Below are 16,418 nucleotides of genomic sequence, written 5' to 3' on the forward strand. Positions count from 1 at the left end.
TGGTCCAGTGTGGAAACGCCTCCAAATGTTACCACGTTCAAATGCCGAAAATGATAGCGACAGTCAGTCTAAACTTGCATGGTCACAAAAACAAAAAAAAAACTTCTTATTTCATCATCACTGCTAAGTAAGGTTATAATATTGTAGAGAATAATGTAATGAATAATTGTATGTGATTTATGACATGGGGCAAAGAAAACTAGGTTGACATTAATTTAGTAGCACACTCTTAAATTGACCAGTTTTCCTCTGCATTCTAGCGAGTGAATGCCCTTTGATGTACTGTATATAATTTGTACAATAAACATTCTCTAAATACATGGGCATGGCATCTTACATGACATGGGGCGGCAGGGTAGCCTAGTGGTTAAAGCGTTGGACTAGTAACCAGAAGGTTGCGAGTTCAAACCCCCGAGCTGACAAGGTACAAATCTGTCGCTTTGCCCCTGAACAGGCAGTTAGTTAACCCACTGTTCCCAGGCCGTCATTGAAAATAAGAATGTGTTCTTAACTGACCTGCCTGGTTAAATAAAATTAAAATAAACATTAGTACAGGTATCTTTTCATGGACAGAATTACTTTTCTAACTCTATGGGATCACATTTACAACTGGTGTGAGGCTCATTAAAGTTGATACTGTATCCTTTCAAGGCCTGCATTGTGAAAAACAAGTATTCATCATATTTATAAAAATGTACATAAAATGGATCGATTTTTGATAACTGAACAATGGATTCTGCAACACAGACAATATAACAGGATAAAAACTTACCAGTTTAACGTATGGCTTCATTTCCCAAGCTTGCATGTTTGTGTTATCAATAATGACAGGAGAACAGCGTTTACACATAACTTCTTTGGCTGAAAGAATACAAAGCATTGATGTAAAGCTATTAATCCATACATCTTTTTTACATGTTTACAAAACAAACACTATATCCAATTAAACAATACATCATATTAATACCAATGATGGTGGCCTGGCAGTTCTAACATGAATGCCTCAGTTTCCAACATGCGTCTTCAGTATCGGCATAGGTTTGAATCAGGCCTACTACCCTTTAACACAATTTCTATCTTTCCCACTGTCATTCTCTCTTGCTGGGTGTTCAATAAAATCAGAATATAGCTTAAAAACACATTTTAAAACTATAGCAACGATGGACTTTTGTAAAGACACTGCTATGAGCCAACCTCTGTTCTGGTTCCTATAGTGTGCGGCCCCAAGCAGACTGGGGTCGTAGGGGTAGCCTTCCTCCAGGGAAAAGTAGTCATCTGTACTCAGCCCACTGGAGCCTGTCGACAGCAGTTCCCTAGAGTAACACACATGCAATGGCTCAAAACAAATGCTTTAAAAAAAAAAGAGAAATACATTCAAACATGAGTAGAGTCTCTGATTAATTATATGACTTGCTATTTTATCAAATCGATAACCTAACGTTTAATTGATTACGTGATTGAATTAAACCATGCAACAAGTAAACCATTAATAACCTGGGGCACCACGGAAGCATTCATTTATATAGAGCGGTTATCTCCTGAATCCACTCTTGAAGATATTTTATATCAATATTAATCGTCACCTCGATCGGTCTCATTCTGATTGTCGTAAATAAAATAAAATCAAATTTTATTTGTAAGTACTCGGTTATCTGCACAAACCCTAGCTAACAAGTTGAATCAGCAATACACAAATTAGCTTAATTATTTATTTACTAAATAAATCACATACACGATAGATTATACATTGATTACTAATCATGTCATTACAAGCACCTAGTGGGCTAACCTGATATGACGGCTGGTTACACAAAGGAAGGGGGTTGGGTTTGAATGAAAGAGCGGGAAGACTGAGGGACAAAGGGATTGGGTCTATCGGACATTGAGAAGCTATGCTACCATAAATACAGAATCTTATGCATTCTAATAACCGCCCATTCGGAAAAGGAAAATGCAAGATATAAATTTACACTGAGCTGCGCTTCCATAGTTAGAAGACTGGTTTACCCAGCAGAGATCGCCGTTGTCCTTTGAAGAATATTTCTGGTCGTAGTGTTGTAGAGCGGATACGTTGTAGTACCCTGTCATTCTTCTGAGATTTTTTGTCCTTTCCTAGGCCACGTACGTTTACAGCTGCAGCTGATAACTCGACATCTTGGACATATCACTTCTTTCGTGAAAAATTGTTCAAAGTTCATACCAAGCTGCCATAAATCAGCTCGTGCTGAATTCTGGCTGGTCTAGACGAAATTCACCATTCCATCACCTCCACGTTGAAATTAGCCCTTTTAAAACGTGCGGACACCAGTCCTCAGGTCATCATGAACTAAGTTTGGCATCCGTCAACGGGCTTTTGTACTGGGGGAGAGAAGGGAGTGTTTCATAGTTCTCAAGCAATGTCGGTTCACTTGGGTGTGGCCACTGAGTAGACCAACATTTTACAATGAAACATTTATCTTATTTAGGAGGCTAAAATTACATTTAATCTTTTCACATAGTTTCATATTTAAACATTGAAATTGCACAACAATTCCATGTGAATCTGACTTTCCAAGATACAATTTACAGTGCCTTGTGAAAGTATTCGGCCCCCTTGAACTTTGCGACCTTTTGCCACATTTCAGGCTTCAAACATAAAGATATAAAACTGTATTTTTTTGTGAAGAATCAACAACAAGTGGGACACAATCATGAAGTGGAATGACATTTATTGGATATTTCAAACTTTTTTAACAAATCCAAAACTGAAAAATTGGGCGTGCAAAATTATTCAGCCCCCTTAAGTTAATACTTTGTAGTGCCACCTTTTGCTGCGATTACAGCTGTAAGTCGCTTGGGGTATGTCTCTATCAGTTTTGCACATCGAGAGACTGAAAGTTTTTCCCATTACTCCTTGCAAAACAGCTCAAGCTCAGTGAGATTGGATTGGAGAGCATTTGTGAACAGCAGTTTTCAGTTCTTTCCACAGATTCTCAATTGGATTCAGGTCTGGACTTTGACTTGGCCATTCTAACACCTGGATATGTTTATTTTTGAACCATTCCATTGTAGATTTTGCTTTATGTTTTGGATCATTGTCTTGTTGGAAGACAAATCTCCGTCCCAGTCTCAGGTCTTTTGCAGACTCCATCAGGTTTTCTTCCAGAATGGTCCTGTATTTGGCTCCATCCATCTTCCCATCAATTTTAACCATCTTCCCTGTCCCTGCTGAAGAAAAGCAGGCACAAACCATGATGCTGCCACCACCATGTATGACAGTGGGTATGGTGTGTTCAGGGTGATGAGCTGTGTTGCTTTTACGCCAAACATAACGTTTTGCATTGTTGCCAAAAAGTTCAATTTTGGTTTCATCTGACCAGAGCACCTTCTTCCACATGTTTGGTGTGTCTCCCAGGTGGCTTGTGGCAAACTTTAAACGACACTTTTTATGGATATCTTTAAGAAATGGCTTTCTTCTTGCCACTCTTCCATAAAGGCCAGATTTGTGCAATATACGACTGATTGTTGTCCTATGGACAGAGTCTCCCACCTCAGCTGTAGATCTCTGCAGTTCATCCAGAGTGATCATGGGCCTCTTGGCTGCATCTCTGATCAGTCTTCTCCTTGTATGAGCTGAAAGTTTAGAGGGACGGCCAGGTCTTGGTAGATTTGCAGTGGTCTGATACTCCTTCCATTTCAATATTGTCGCTTGCACAGTGCTCCTTGGGATGTTTAAAGCTTGGGAAATCTTTTTGTATCCAAATCCGGCTTTAAGCTTTTAACTTCTTCACAACAGTATCTCGGACCTGCCTGGTGTGTTCCTTGTTCTTCATGATGCTCTCTGCGCTTTTAACGGACCTCTGAGACTATCACAGTGCAGGTGCATTAATACAGAGACTTGATTGTATTTATCATCATTAGTCATTTAGGTCAACATTGGATCATTCAGAGATCCTCACTGAACTTCTGGAGAGAGTTTGCTGCACTGAAAGTAAAGGGGCTGAATAATTTTGCACGCCCAATTTCAGTTTTTGATTTGTTAAAAAAGTTTGAAATATCCAATAAATGTCGTTCCACTTCATGATTGTGTCCCACTTGTTGTTGATTCTTCACAAAAAAATAGTTTTATATCTTTGTTTGAAGCCTGAAATGTGGCAAAAGGTCGCAAAGTTCAAGGGGGCCGAATACTTTCGCAAGGCACTGTATGTCGCCCTATCATCAGATATAATGTCCCAGACACCAACTGAACTGATATCATATTCTTTATGCACCAACGGGGGGGGGGTCATAAACCTCACCCAAAAGGTCAACGTAGTTTTTGTTGTCATTTTGATGCTTGACAAATAGAGAATCACAATTTCAACCAATTACAACAGTTTTATAACTGATTATTGAACGGACTAGATATACTTTTTCTAAAACCTGTTACCCGACAATGTTTCCCTGATAAAAACCCACCCGGACAGTGTTGATTTCCCAGATCCCGGGGCTCCCCTCATCAGAATGAGAACCAGAGAAGGATCATAGTCATATGTTGTATCTTCTGGTGGTTGGTGCTGATCCTCTGTCAAACCTCTGCTGCCATTGAGAAGAACCTTGCTGGTCATTACCCTGCTGTTCATACTCATCACTCCAACCATAGCCCCCTCTCTCTTTTAGAGTGCTGTGGGGGGAAAACCATGGTCATCCAAGTCTGGAGAGTTCCTGTACCCATCAGGGACAGGGAACTTGTGGAAATGTAGGACCTGCTGGGAGCCCTCTCTTTGGGGGTGTTACTGGTGGTTAGCGGGAGGCAGGGGTTTGAAGGTGGTGGCGGGAGGTGGTGTGGAAGTCTGTGGAACCTGGGGTATGGCTGAGTGTGGAAAGGTGGGGGAGGTTGCCAGTGATTGTGATCGGAGTTAGGACCATAGCTGGTCCCCCAAGGCATCAGTCTCCTGGGCTGGAATAGCTCGTTGTCATACCAGTGTGGGCAAGGCTCGTTATTACAGTTGGTCGGTTATGGTAATAAAAATTGTAAACCTCCACAAGTCTGGTTCATCCCTGGGAGAAATTCCCAAAAGCCAGAAGGTAGCACGTTCATCTGTACAAACAATAGTATGCTATTGGGACCACACAGCCATTATACCACTCAGGAAGGACGTACTTTGTTGCGAAAAGTGCAAATCAATCCCAGAACAACAGCAAAAGACCTTGTGAAGATGCTGGAGGAAACAGGTACAAAAGTATCTATAACCACAGTAAAACGAGTCCTATATCGACATAACCTGAAAGGCCGCTCAGCAAGGAAGAAGCCACTGCTTCAAAATCGGCATTAAAAAAAGCCAGACTACGGTTTGAAACTGCACATGGGGAAAAATATTGTACTTTTTGGAGAAACATCCTCTGGTCTGATGAAACAAAAATAGAACTGTTTGGCCATAATGATCATTGTTATGTTTGGAGGAAAAAGGGGAAGGCTTGCAAGCCGAAGAACACCATTCCAACTGTGAAGCACAGGGGTGGCAGCATCATGTTGTGGAGGTGCTTTGCTGAAGGAGGGCCTGATGCACTTAACAAAATAGATCATGAGGAAAATTGTGGATATTGAAGCAACATCAGTCAAGAAATTAAAGCTTGGTCGCAAATGGGTCTTTCAAATGGACAATGATCCCAAGCATACTTCCAAAGTTGTGGCAAAATGGCTTAAGGACAACAAAGTCAAGGTATTGGAGTGGTCATCACAAAGCCCTGAATCCTATAGAAAATGTGTTGGCAGAACTGAAAAAGCCTGTGCGAGCAAGGAGGCCTACAAACCTGACTCAGTTACACCAGCTCTGTCAAGAGGAATGGGCCAAAATTCACCCAACATATTGTGGGAAGCTTGTGGAAGGCTACCCGAAACATTTGACCCAAGTTTAAATTATTTAAGGCAATGCTACCTAATACTAATTGAGTGTATGTAAACTTCTGACCCACTGGGAATGTGATGAAAGAAATAAAAGCTGAAATAAATCACTCTATACCATTATTTCACATTCTTAAAATAACAGTGGTGATCCTAACTGACAGAGAATTTTTACTAGGATTAAATGTCAGGAATTGTGAAAAACTGAGTTTAAATGTATTTGGCTAAGGTGTACGTAAACTTCCGACTTCAACTGTACAGGTCCAATGAAGGCAGCGCTGCTGGTAACCAGCTTTTTGATAACTGGCTCTGCCCTTTATGCCGGGACCTGTCTGTTGCAGAGGCTCCATTTTTTCCAGTGAGAGAAGTTTCAGACTTGTCTCACGGAAATGCCATCGAGAAGTTGGGGTAAATCCTTTGAATCAGCATGCTACGAAGGAAAAAAAATCCCTCTACTACATATTGTAGTTCATGGGTTTGATTAGCAATACATAGCAAATACTTGCCAAGCAAGTTAGCTTGTTAATTAAAGCTGAAATCAGTGCCAGAAAGTTACGATATTTTTTAAAGAAACATTATTTCTGCACTTCATTGACAAGCATCAAGCTTTAACTATAGCTAGTTTCAAAGAATGGCTGAGGTTAGTTAACTAGACAAAACGACATGAGAAAACATATTTATATTAGTTAAAGCAATTCAAAATATACAATCTAGATGAAACTAAGAGCATACAGCTACAAGAGTATAGATACAAACATTAGCAAGCTAGCCAATGTTAAGTCTTGCAAAGTTACTGCGTTGCAAGATTTTGATAACTGATAAAATAGCCATAGGCAGCTGCCAGAATTGTGCTAATATATTAGCTACTTACCATAAAGTGATGAAGTATTACATGTTACATTTTCATGATTTTAAATTAGCTAGGTAACATTTTTTTAATGGAAATTATGATAAAGACCGACTGTTTGTGAAAAAAATGGAGGCAGATTCACAGCAACATCACCACCTGCTGTTGCTGTTTAAGTGTTTGACCACATCAGTAAAATCCTGTTCATAAATTACACAAAATACTCATATTACCAATACATTAGAACATTTATTGTGAACATGCAGATGTGAGCACAAACGGTCATAAACACAAAGATGTAAATGTTACAGTATTTTTTCATTTATATTATACAGTTCGTGACGGTTCTTCTAATGCCATTTCACTAAACTATTTCAGGAGTTCTCCAAGACAACCCCTTTTCTGTCCGATGCATTTTGTTGGGCTCCTTGTTGGCATCAATACCTTGGCCCAAAAAGGCAAGATGGTCCAAATCCTAACTTGATTCAGCCTGATGATACAAACAACTCCATATGATAATTTTCCAACATTTGCTAGTGTTAACATTCACCTGGCTCCAATCATGTCATGGTTAGCCTCTAAACCCCCCCCCCCTCCCGTAGCTTACAAAAGGCACTACATCTTTCCAGGTGGATTCCCAACACACAAATTCAACATGTGGGCTTGGAGAAGCTGACCAGCTTTGTGCTGATGTTTTCTGAAACCTTTAAAATAACAGTCCAATACATTCTCTGTCACGTGTCTCTCTCTATGCCATCGTGTAAGGCCTGAGTGTCAATCATGACCAGCTCTTCATCCTCCACCCACTCATCCTCTAGGGGCAGGTGGACATGCTGTGGAGTGGGGGCCAGAGGTGTCTTTAGGATCCGGTGGGTCTCAGCCCTGCGAGGGGTGTTGAAGGTCTTGTTGACGCACGGCGAGGGTGATGTCATGGTGCCCAAGGGGCAGAGTGGAGGGGGAGAGGGGATGCGACACAGGTAGTCCAGGCCCCTCTTTCTTTTCAAGCTCTTGGGGTCTTTGTTGTCCCCCCCTGAGAAGAAGGCGGGTGGAGGGGGGACGACGCTGTTCAGAGGGGTGAAGGGGCCAACGCTTCGAACTGACTGCTGGGATGTCATCTGGAAGACAAACACACACTAAAGGTTCGTACAGAGTGGTAAGTCAAATTCAAGGACTGAAGTACTTTTTCAAGCACTAATATTTATTTTCAAAGACCATCAATTTGTAATAGTTAGTACTATGCAATTGTTTCTCGTTGCTGCCAGTAGATCGACAACCTCATGGAAAAAAATTATAACGATTCATCACTACCTTACAAGTTCTACTCAATAATATGTTGTTTCACTACATATACATGAGTGTTAAACCAGTACTGATGATTTTGGGAGATGCCTACTGATGAACACACATTTACATTACTCCCGAGAGGCGCAGCAGTCTTAGACACTGCATCTCAGTGCTAGAGGCGTCACTACAGACCATGGTTCGATTCCAGGCTGTATCACAACCAGCCGTGATTGGGAGTCCCATTACAGCTGAATTACTTTTTGAATCTCCTACTTAATAGCTACGAAAAAGCACCTAGCTTCCGAGTGGCAGCTTTAGTGTCGCCGGCGGGAGAAGGGTGGGTGGGCTGTGTGAGGAAAACGGCATGTGAACAGTCACCAGAACCCGCTTGATATATGAATGAGGCGATTGGCAAAAAAATCTCAGGAGGTTGTTTTTGAGAAAGTCACAATTTGTCTTCCCCCCTTCATGTGACTCTTCAGGGCCGATTCACCCATGCTCACAAAACAAAAATATAAGACACAACATGTAAAGTGTTGGTCCCATGTTTCAAGAGCTGAAATGAAAGATCCCAGACATACCCATAAAAAGGCAGGATTAAATGTACCCAGCATTTTAGCTATCGATGTGACATTTGGCGGCACCTAATCAGTCAGTTCTGTACCTTCCTGGCTGAGTGGCAGTGTGGGTAGAATGAGCGAGCTCGCCTGGCAACGACAGCACGAAACACGAGGAAATAATACTCTGTAGTCTGCCCAGAAATTAATTCGCAAGACCAATACATTCTTAATTTAAAAAAAAGGTCTGTTCTCTCATTTGAATTCAAGTACTTTTCATTTACCAACTTGAGAAAATGTCTGATTTTCAGAGTGCCAAATTCCAGTACCTCAAGCACCTTCTGCGAACCCTGACACACATTCTTTGTTAATTGAATGTACAATGTGTAGATGTAACTTGATGTGTAGTGGTGAATAACATTGATACAGACTTGTGTTGTGTACATAGGAATGTACATTATTATTTATTTTATTATCAACTGTCATTCCACCTTGACCAGAATAGTTGTCTGATTGGGAAACCAACAAAAACTCACAGTAGTCCTTGAATCTGGTTTCACATCTGCTTTCCATGGCAGCGGAGGAAGACACTGGACAGACACCTGGACTAATTTAGATAACCTCTCCTCTGCAGTCCTGAAGAAGTGTTCCTGGCCCTGCTCAAACCACACACAATAAATTCAAACATCAGTTTGTTGCAAATATCCTCAAATCAGTGGCAGTGAGGAAGACAAATCTTGACCTCACAGGAATAACGTGTCCAATTTCCCTATATAATAGCTTTTCTGTCTATCACACTTCAGGTTTGATTGTGATGTTTCGAAACCTTCAAATGCCCTCAATCCCTAGCTACCTGGACAAGGGTCCTGAGTTGAGCAGCAGCCTCCTGTAGATGTGGCTCCTTAGGGTTGGTGGAAAACGAGACTAGATCTCCAGCGTATAGGCCAGGGATGGCGCTGTGGATGGGGGTGGGGGAGGAGGGATGGGCTCTGAGCTGAAGGTTACTGAGGGCCACCAGAGCCAGAGGCTTGACCACCTCCTCCAAGCCCTGCTGGACCAGACTGCTGCAGCAGCGCACCTTGACAAAGTCCAGCCAGCCATCCACTAGATACACCACTGGAGAGTGACCTGCAGGCAACAGCATGTCAACAGAGTTGGTCAAATCCATCTGTTCACTCTTGTTCTTGATATACCATTGCCATATATGTTGTTGGTTATGTATTTGTCCAAGACCTGTGATCACATTTTGAAGTAAGTATTTAGACAAAATATCTTTGAAAATACAAGTAGTTGAACACTAGAATGTATTTGGGAAAAAAACATGTGGAAAGTATTGGCATGTATTTACAACTAATTATAGTCAATCACCACCTTCCGGAGACACCTGAAACCCCACCTCTTCAAGGAATACCTAGGATAGGATAAGTAATCCTTCTCACCCCCCCCCCCCCCCTTAATGATTTAGATGCACTATTGTAAAGTGGCTGTTCCACTGGATGTCAGAAGGTGAATTCACCAATTTGTAAGTCGCTCTGGATAAGAGCGTCTGCTAAATGACTTAAATGTAATGTTATATTCGAACATCTAAAAGAAAAATGCTCACCCAAAAGTACTTAAATGCCAAGTGCAGTCAAAAATGTGATTTTCCTGTGTTTTACATATTTCCATACTACAAGGTTGGAATAATAATAATAAATGACTATGCCTTTTTAGAATAAGAGCGGTTTGAAAAGGCCACCTGAAATTTTAGCCTGTCTTGGTGGGATGGAGTTTTGTATGCTTTCACATGCTGTTGTGCAAATGGAACAGACAACAGGTGGAAATTATAGGCAATTAGCAAGACACCCCCAATAAAAGGAGTGGTTCTGCAGGTGGTGACCACAGTCCACTTCTCAGTTCCTATGCTTCCTGGCTGATGTTTTGGTCACTTTTGAATGCTGGCAGTGCTTTCACTCTAGTGGTAGCATGAGACGGAGTCTACAACCCACACAACAGCATGTGAAATGTATTGTCAATCAGTGTTGCTTCCTAAGTGGACAGTTTGATTTCACAGTGATTGACTTGGAGTTACATTGTGTTGTTTAAGTGTCCCCTTTATTTTTTATAAAAGCTGCATTAGGATCTTTAAATATGCATGTATTTAAATCCAGGTCTGATTTGTCCTACTGTTATATTTTGTCTGCCCTTTGGGGGATGAATCAAATAAATTAAACTGAATAACCCAGTTGAGAACTGAACTCTTTACAGACCAAACAGGGTCCTGTCCATCAGGCACCAAAAATAAGAAAACTGACTTAAACAGGGAGGGACATTTAGAGACGCTAATTTGTCACAAAACATTTCAGTTGTGTGCCCTGATGAACAACCCACCTTGTCTGTCTGTGATGGAGATGACGTAGCCTACCAGATCCACCTCTCCACAGAGCGGCTTTAAGTCCCGGTTCAGGAGAACGCGAAAGCCGACCGCCTCTCGGGCTTGGAAAATCTCAGACAACCACCCTGCAGAAGCCTGGGTGACGGAGAAAATGACACGAGACAACCAATTCCAAATCAATCCCTAAAACCCTTGCCACTAGGCACTTGTGAGGACCAAATCAGTGTAATACAGTGTCTTCAGAAAGTATTTACACCCCTCAACTTTTTCCACATTTTGTTGTGTTACATACAGAATTCAAAATAGATACATTTTGATTTTTTGGTCCCTGGCCTACACACACACACACACACACGTCAAAGTGGAATTATGTTTTTTTGTTTTCAAATGAAAAGCTGAAATGCCTTGAGTCAGTATTCAACCCCTTTGTTATGGCAAGTCTAAATAATTTCAGGAGTAAACATTTGCTTATCAAGTCACATAAGTTGCATGGACTCACTCACATTTTTGAATGACTGTTAGTATCCCCCACACATACAGTGAATTTCAAAAACACATTCAACCACAAAGACCAGGGAGGTTTTCCAATACCTCAAAGGGTACCTATTGGTAAAAAAAAAGCAACAAAAAAAAAGCATTGAATATCCCTTTTGAGCATGGTGAAGTTCTTAATTACACTTTGGATGGTGCATCAATATACCCAGTCACTACAAAGATGGGCATCCTTCCTAACTCCGTTGCCGGAAGAAACCGCTCAGGGATTTCACCATGAGACCAACTGACTTTAAAACAATTAGAGTTTAATGGCTGTGAGGGGGAAAATTAGGATGGATCTACACAATACTAACCTAATTGACAGAGCGAAAAGGAAGCCTGTATAGAATAGAAATAATCAAAAATTGCATTCTGTTTCCTTTGCCACATTTTTTGCTGCATTACTTTAGTGCCTTGTTGCAATTCACTTTTTGTCCTGAATACAAAAGTGTTATGTTTGGGGCAAATCCAATACAACACATTAGTAAGTAACACACTCCATATTTTCACTCATAGTGGTTGCTGCATCATGTTATGGGTATGCTAGTAATTGTTAAGGACTGAGTAGTTTTTCCAGGATAAAAAAAATCCTTGAGAAAAACCTGGTTCAGCCTGCTTTCCACAAGACACTGGGAGATGAATTCACCTTTCAGCAGAACATTAACCTAAAACTCAAGGCAATATCTACACAGGAGTTGCTTACCAAGAAAACTGAATGTTTGTGAGTGGCCGAGTAAAATTTGCAAGACATCTACAATGTGTTTTGACTTACATCTATGGCAGTGGAACTGCTTTTATGCACAAATATTGATATAACCATATTGTATTTATGCATGAAAATCTGTAGCGAATTGGATTTAAACCTAGCTACTGGTCAACAACCAATGTAACAGAGCCTGACTTTTTTTTTTTTAAGATCAATGGACAAATGTTGCACAATCCATGTGTGGAACACTCTTAGAGACTTAATTCCACCTAGGAACAACAAAATGTAGAAAAAGTCAAAGGTTGTTTATGCTTCTTATATAAAGCAGGCGGACAAGCATCAAGGCATTCAGTTACTGTTTGATTGATTGTTAGATAAGGGCGTCCTCCTAGGCTTTTCACGCATGACTGTCTCGGGTTTACAGATAATGGTGCAACGAACAAAAAAACATCCAGTCAGTGGCAGTCCTGTGTTCAAAAACAGCTTGTTGATGAGAGGTCGAAGGAGAATGGCAAGAATCGTGCAAGTTAACAGGCGGGCCCCAATACAACCGCAGTGTGCAGAAGGGCATATTGGGCTATTGCAGAAGATTACCACACTGGGTTCCACTCCTATCAGCTAAAAACACGAAGAAGCGCCAGTGGGCACACGATCACCAACACTGGACAATTGAGGTGTGGAAAAACGTTGCCTGGTCCGACGAATCCCAGTTCCTGTTGCATCATAGCAACAGCAGAGTCAGGATTTTGCGTAAACAGCACGAGTCCATGGACCCATCCTGCCTGGTACACCCATATTAGATGGGTGTACCTTATAAAATGGTCGGTGAGTGTATACACAAGTGCCTAGGGTATAGTTTAGGGTTGATTTGAGATTGGGAAATAATTCTAGAATTTACATTAGTATTCGCACACTGTCGTTTAAGTTCAGTGTTACCTGTAAATTCTGGAACTGGGTTCTCTTGGTGGCGGTGAGCTGAATGGAGGTATTACCGGCTCGTTTCTTGCCCTCCGACGTGGATAGTTGGTAGGCCCTGTATCGACAGCCCTCCTTCAGCAAGGACTGCAGATCCATGGAGGGGCGCCAGATATTCAACAGGTACACTGCTGGAAGGAGTGTGTTGGTTAGGTGAGGAACCAAGAATTAAACAAGGACGACGCTGGTCTACTACCCCTTCAGGGTCCAGGGTTAAATCCCTGTGTCGACCTTATAACTTTCTCTTTTCCCATATCTGTATCCCTTTTACTTTCTCCTTGGTCTGAATAAAGTTTGAAAAAAAGGCTCCACTACATCCCTGATTGTGCTATATACAAAGATCCATTCACACCATTGCTGCCCGGCTTGGCCCTGTAGTCAGCGACGCTGAGCTTCCAGATGGGGGTCACGTCTCGGTTGTGACAGCTCCTGCCCTCGCCCTCCTGGGTGCTTTCCAGAGCCTGGCGAAACCGCTCCTGCAGTGCCTCTTGCCTCCTCTCACCAACACAACGCCTATAGCTGTTCAACGCCTCCCGTTGCTGCTCACTCAGACGGCCCTAGCACAAAACAATATGAAAGTCAGTAGGTCTACTTAGGACTCAAAAATATAAATTGGGAATTAAAATAACTTAACTGTACACTTGGCATTTTTCCCTGTATAAATAAATGTATGAAATTATTATGTTTTGCTCAACTGTTATGAGGATATATTGACACAGAGAGACCAAAAAGAGTCATGTTTTGTCAACATCAAACACCAGAATCATGGATGGTTGTCTGTCATAATTTGTTTTGTTTTTTACACTTGTTTCGGACATCCATCTAACCAAATCAGTTTGATCAACATTGGTGTGATTGAAATAAAGCATCATATAAAAGTGACTATACATAACTGATTTGATATGGTCAGTCATGTATCCTTAACCATAACTAAGACTCCTTCCTAGTAGCAAGGGCTATGCCCCAAATGGCACCCTATTGTATATTTAGCGCACCACTTTTGATCAGGTCCCATTAGGCTGATGCTTTATTTAAACCCACCAATGTTGATCAAATGGATTTGGACAGGGTGATTATGGTCACCTCCAAATAAACTGGGTCATTCTCCACCGCGTCGTACAGCTCCTCCCCGTCCAGCAGTGTCTCAATGTCTCGACCACGCAGGGTCCGTCTCCGGCCTCTGGGTTTACCGCAAACTGTTGGGTGATGTTCAGTAGGCGGAAAAGGTTTTGTGACTGAGTGAAACGGGGAGGCGGCACCTGAACTTACACAGATGTACATCACAAAATGTTTTGCTAGTGTGCCCTGCTGAAAATGACTGGAAGATTAGTAGTTGATGTTATTGGTAGCAGTCAGACTAAATTCCATAAGAATTTGCAATACATAATACATGCAGGAACATGAAAATAATATTGTAAATATATTTGAGATATAGGAACCTGAACAAGTCTATGGACTAAATCAAACTAGAAAATGTAATTGTTAATATGATTGACAGATCTTATCTAACCTCAACAATCCCTGTCAGTAATAATAGACAGGAATAGGGGCACCCTATTCCTTATAGACCCTGATCAAAAGTAGTGCACTGTATAGGGAATAGGTTGCCATTTGAGATGGAACCAGGATTTCCTACCATCCTCCTCCTTCTCAAACTGGGCCTGGATCTTGGCGAACAGTATCTCCATGGCTCTGTGTTTGGCGTTGCCATGACGCCGTGCCTCCCTCTCCTCTGCACGGCCTGCGCGGAACACAAACCCTCCGTCCAACTTCTTCTCCATCCACTGGAGGGACACACACAACCTCTCTGAATAAACCTCTCACCAAGGGCCAGGAGTGTTACCTGGGCCTAAGTTATACATATGTAACACGCCCTCTCAGAGTACATCACTCACAGCTAGGGGTCCAGAGTTTCTCCTGGTTCAGGTTACATGATCTGAGAGAAATTCCGGGCCCTAGCAATAATGCCTTAGGTGATTCATTAAGTGGATGATGTGTGCCTAGCTCTGGTTCAGGTTGTTAGTGCATGTTCCTCCACTAATTGGTAAATGCACACTAACACAATGGACCAGAGCTAACGTGTACAGTGAAACACACCTGGGTAGGGTAGCTCCTCAGCACCACAATGTCCACACAGCCCACGGGGCCTCCGTTGCTGTAGAGGGAGGAGAGGGGGAGGAGGAACGGACTAGGGTTGCTGTAGAACCCCAGCCTGGTGTACCAACGCGCCGCTCTGGTGCTGTTGGCACCAATCTGAAACCACATACATCAGGGTCGTGTTCATTAGGCACAAAACAGAAGAAATAATTCCAAAATGGATTGTAATGCGGAGGTACTATTGGAACTTAACCAATAAGAGACACTTCCAATCAGTTAAATTCATTATCTTACAGCTTCCCCCTGTAGCCTATCAACTGCTTTTGTCCCCGGAGCTTGGTAAGAGCAATTGCAATCAAAATCGCTGCTGAAACAAAACAAAAATGTTTCGCTTAGGTTATGCCCAATCCCAAACTAATCCAAAAGGAGTGTGTAAGGGACAATACTGTTAATGGAAATGCAGGCTAAGGGAGGGTGGGTACAACCCAACTTGTTGCTATACCATTGGGGTCCCTAGTGTGCATACACCGACAGCAGTGGCAAAATGTTTTGTTATACACAGCTCTTATACAGGGCCATGTAGGGCTCAGATATCACTAAATTGATCCATAACATTTTAAAGCGGACACATTTGCTCGTGCTCTGCTGCGGTCTTATCTGACTAAGATCATGACATGGTGTCAGAAGTGCTTCAACCTCGTCAAATACAGTATAAAACAGGTCAGATTATTTCACAGAAAAGAATAACGGTCCTTGAGTTGTCCGATTTTAGAGTGACGAAAAGTAGCTAACAGCTAACTGCTCTCTCATGTCTCGTCATTGAGCAGAGCAGCACCAGTAGAGCCGGTGCTATGGATACTTAGAGCATCCATGAGCAGAGCGAGCTGCGTTCAGAGAGCGAGTGACAGAGAGGAACAGCTAATGGATTTACTAATGGAGGAAGTTATTTTTGATTTTGGGCAAGGCCTTAAATTTGGCAGAAGCAATCGGGCATGGGTAGGGCTTAAAAATCATGCCTGTGCAGGACTCGTGTGCCCTACTGAAAATGACCCGGAAAGATCCGTAGTAGTAATGGTACTAGCTGTTATTGGTAGTTAGGGATGTGACAGTTCTGGAATTTTGGATTAATTATTTGTCGGTCACAGTTACACACGCACACATACAGTGCCTTGCGAAAGTAT

General features: G+C 41.9%; 1 protein-coding gene and 1 pseudogene across 8 annotated transcripts in view; both read right to left on the reverse strand.

The window, feature by feature from the left end:
* Nucleotides 1–575: 575 nt before the first annotated feature.
* On the reverse strand, nucleotides 576–5,099 carry LOC135514586 (NEDD4-binding protein 2-like 2; annotated as a pseudogene).
* A 1,840-nt stretch (nucleotides 5,100–6,939) lies between these two features.
* The window catches only part of brca2 (BRCA2 DNA repair associated), a 33,393-nt gene continuing 23,914 nt past the window's right edge, over nucleotides 6,940–16,418 (reverse strand). For 5 of the 8 annotated variants that reach the window (XM_064938138.1, XM_064938137.1, XM_064938140.1 and 2 more), the window contains 9 exons: nucleotides 15,238–15,393; nucleotides 14,777–14,924; nucleotides 14,224–14,399; nucleotides 13,493–13,697; nucleotides 13,102–13,271; nucleotides 10,922–11,060; nucleotides 9,405–9,679; nucleotides 9,088–9,207; nucleotides 6,940–7,825 (listed from right to left, as the gene is read on the reverse strand). In XM_064938138.1, coding sequence (XP_064794210.1) covers nucleotides 7,445–7,825; nucleotides 9,088–9,207; nucleotides 9,405–9,679; nucleotides 10,922–11,060; nucleotides 13,102–13,271; nucleotides 13,493–13,697; nucleotides 14,224–14,399; nucleotides 14,777–14,924; nucleotides 15,238–15,393 — 1,770 coding nt within the window. In that variant the 3' untranslated portion in view covers nucleotides 6,940–7,444. The remainder of the gene's footprint in view (nucleotides 7,826–9,087; nucleotides 9,208–9,404; nucleotides 9,680–10,921; nucleotides 11,061–13,101; nucleotides 13,272–13,492; nucleotides 13,698–14,223; nucleotides 14,400–14,776; nucleotides 14,925–15,237; nucleotides 15,394–16,418) is intronic. The other 3 variants (XM_064938142.1, XM_064938141.1, XM_064938136.1) reach the window with 3 other exon arrangements.

The sequence above is a fragment of the Oncorhynchus masou genome, chromosome 26 (genome assembly GCF_036934945.1).
Source record: "Oncorhynchus masou masou isolate Uvic2021 chromosome 26, UVic_Omas_1.1, whole genome shotgun sequence".
Classification (NCBI taxonomy): domain Eukaryota; kingdom Metazoa; phylum Chordata; class Actinopteri; order Salmoniformes; family Salmonidae; genus Oncorhynchus; species Oncorhynchus masou.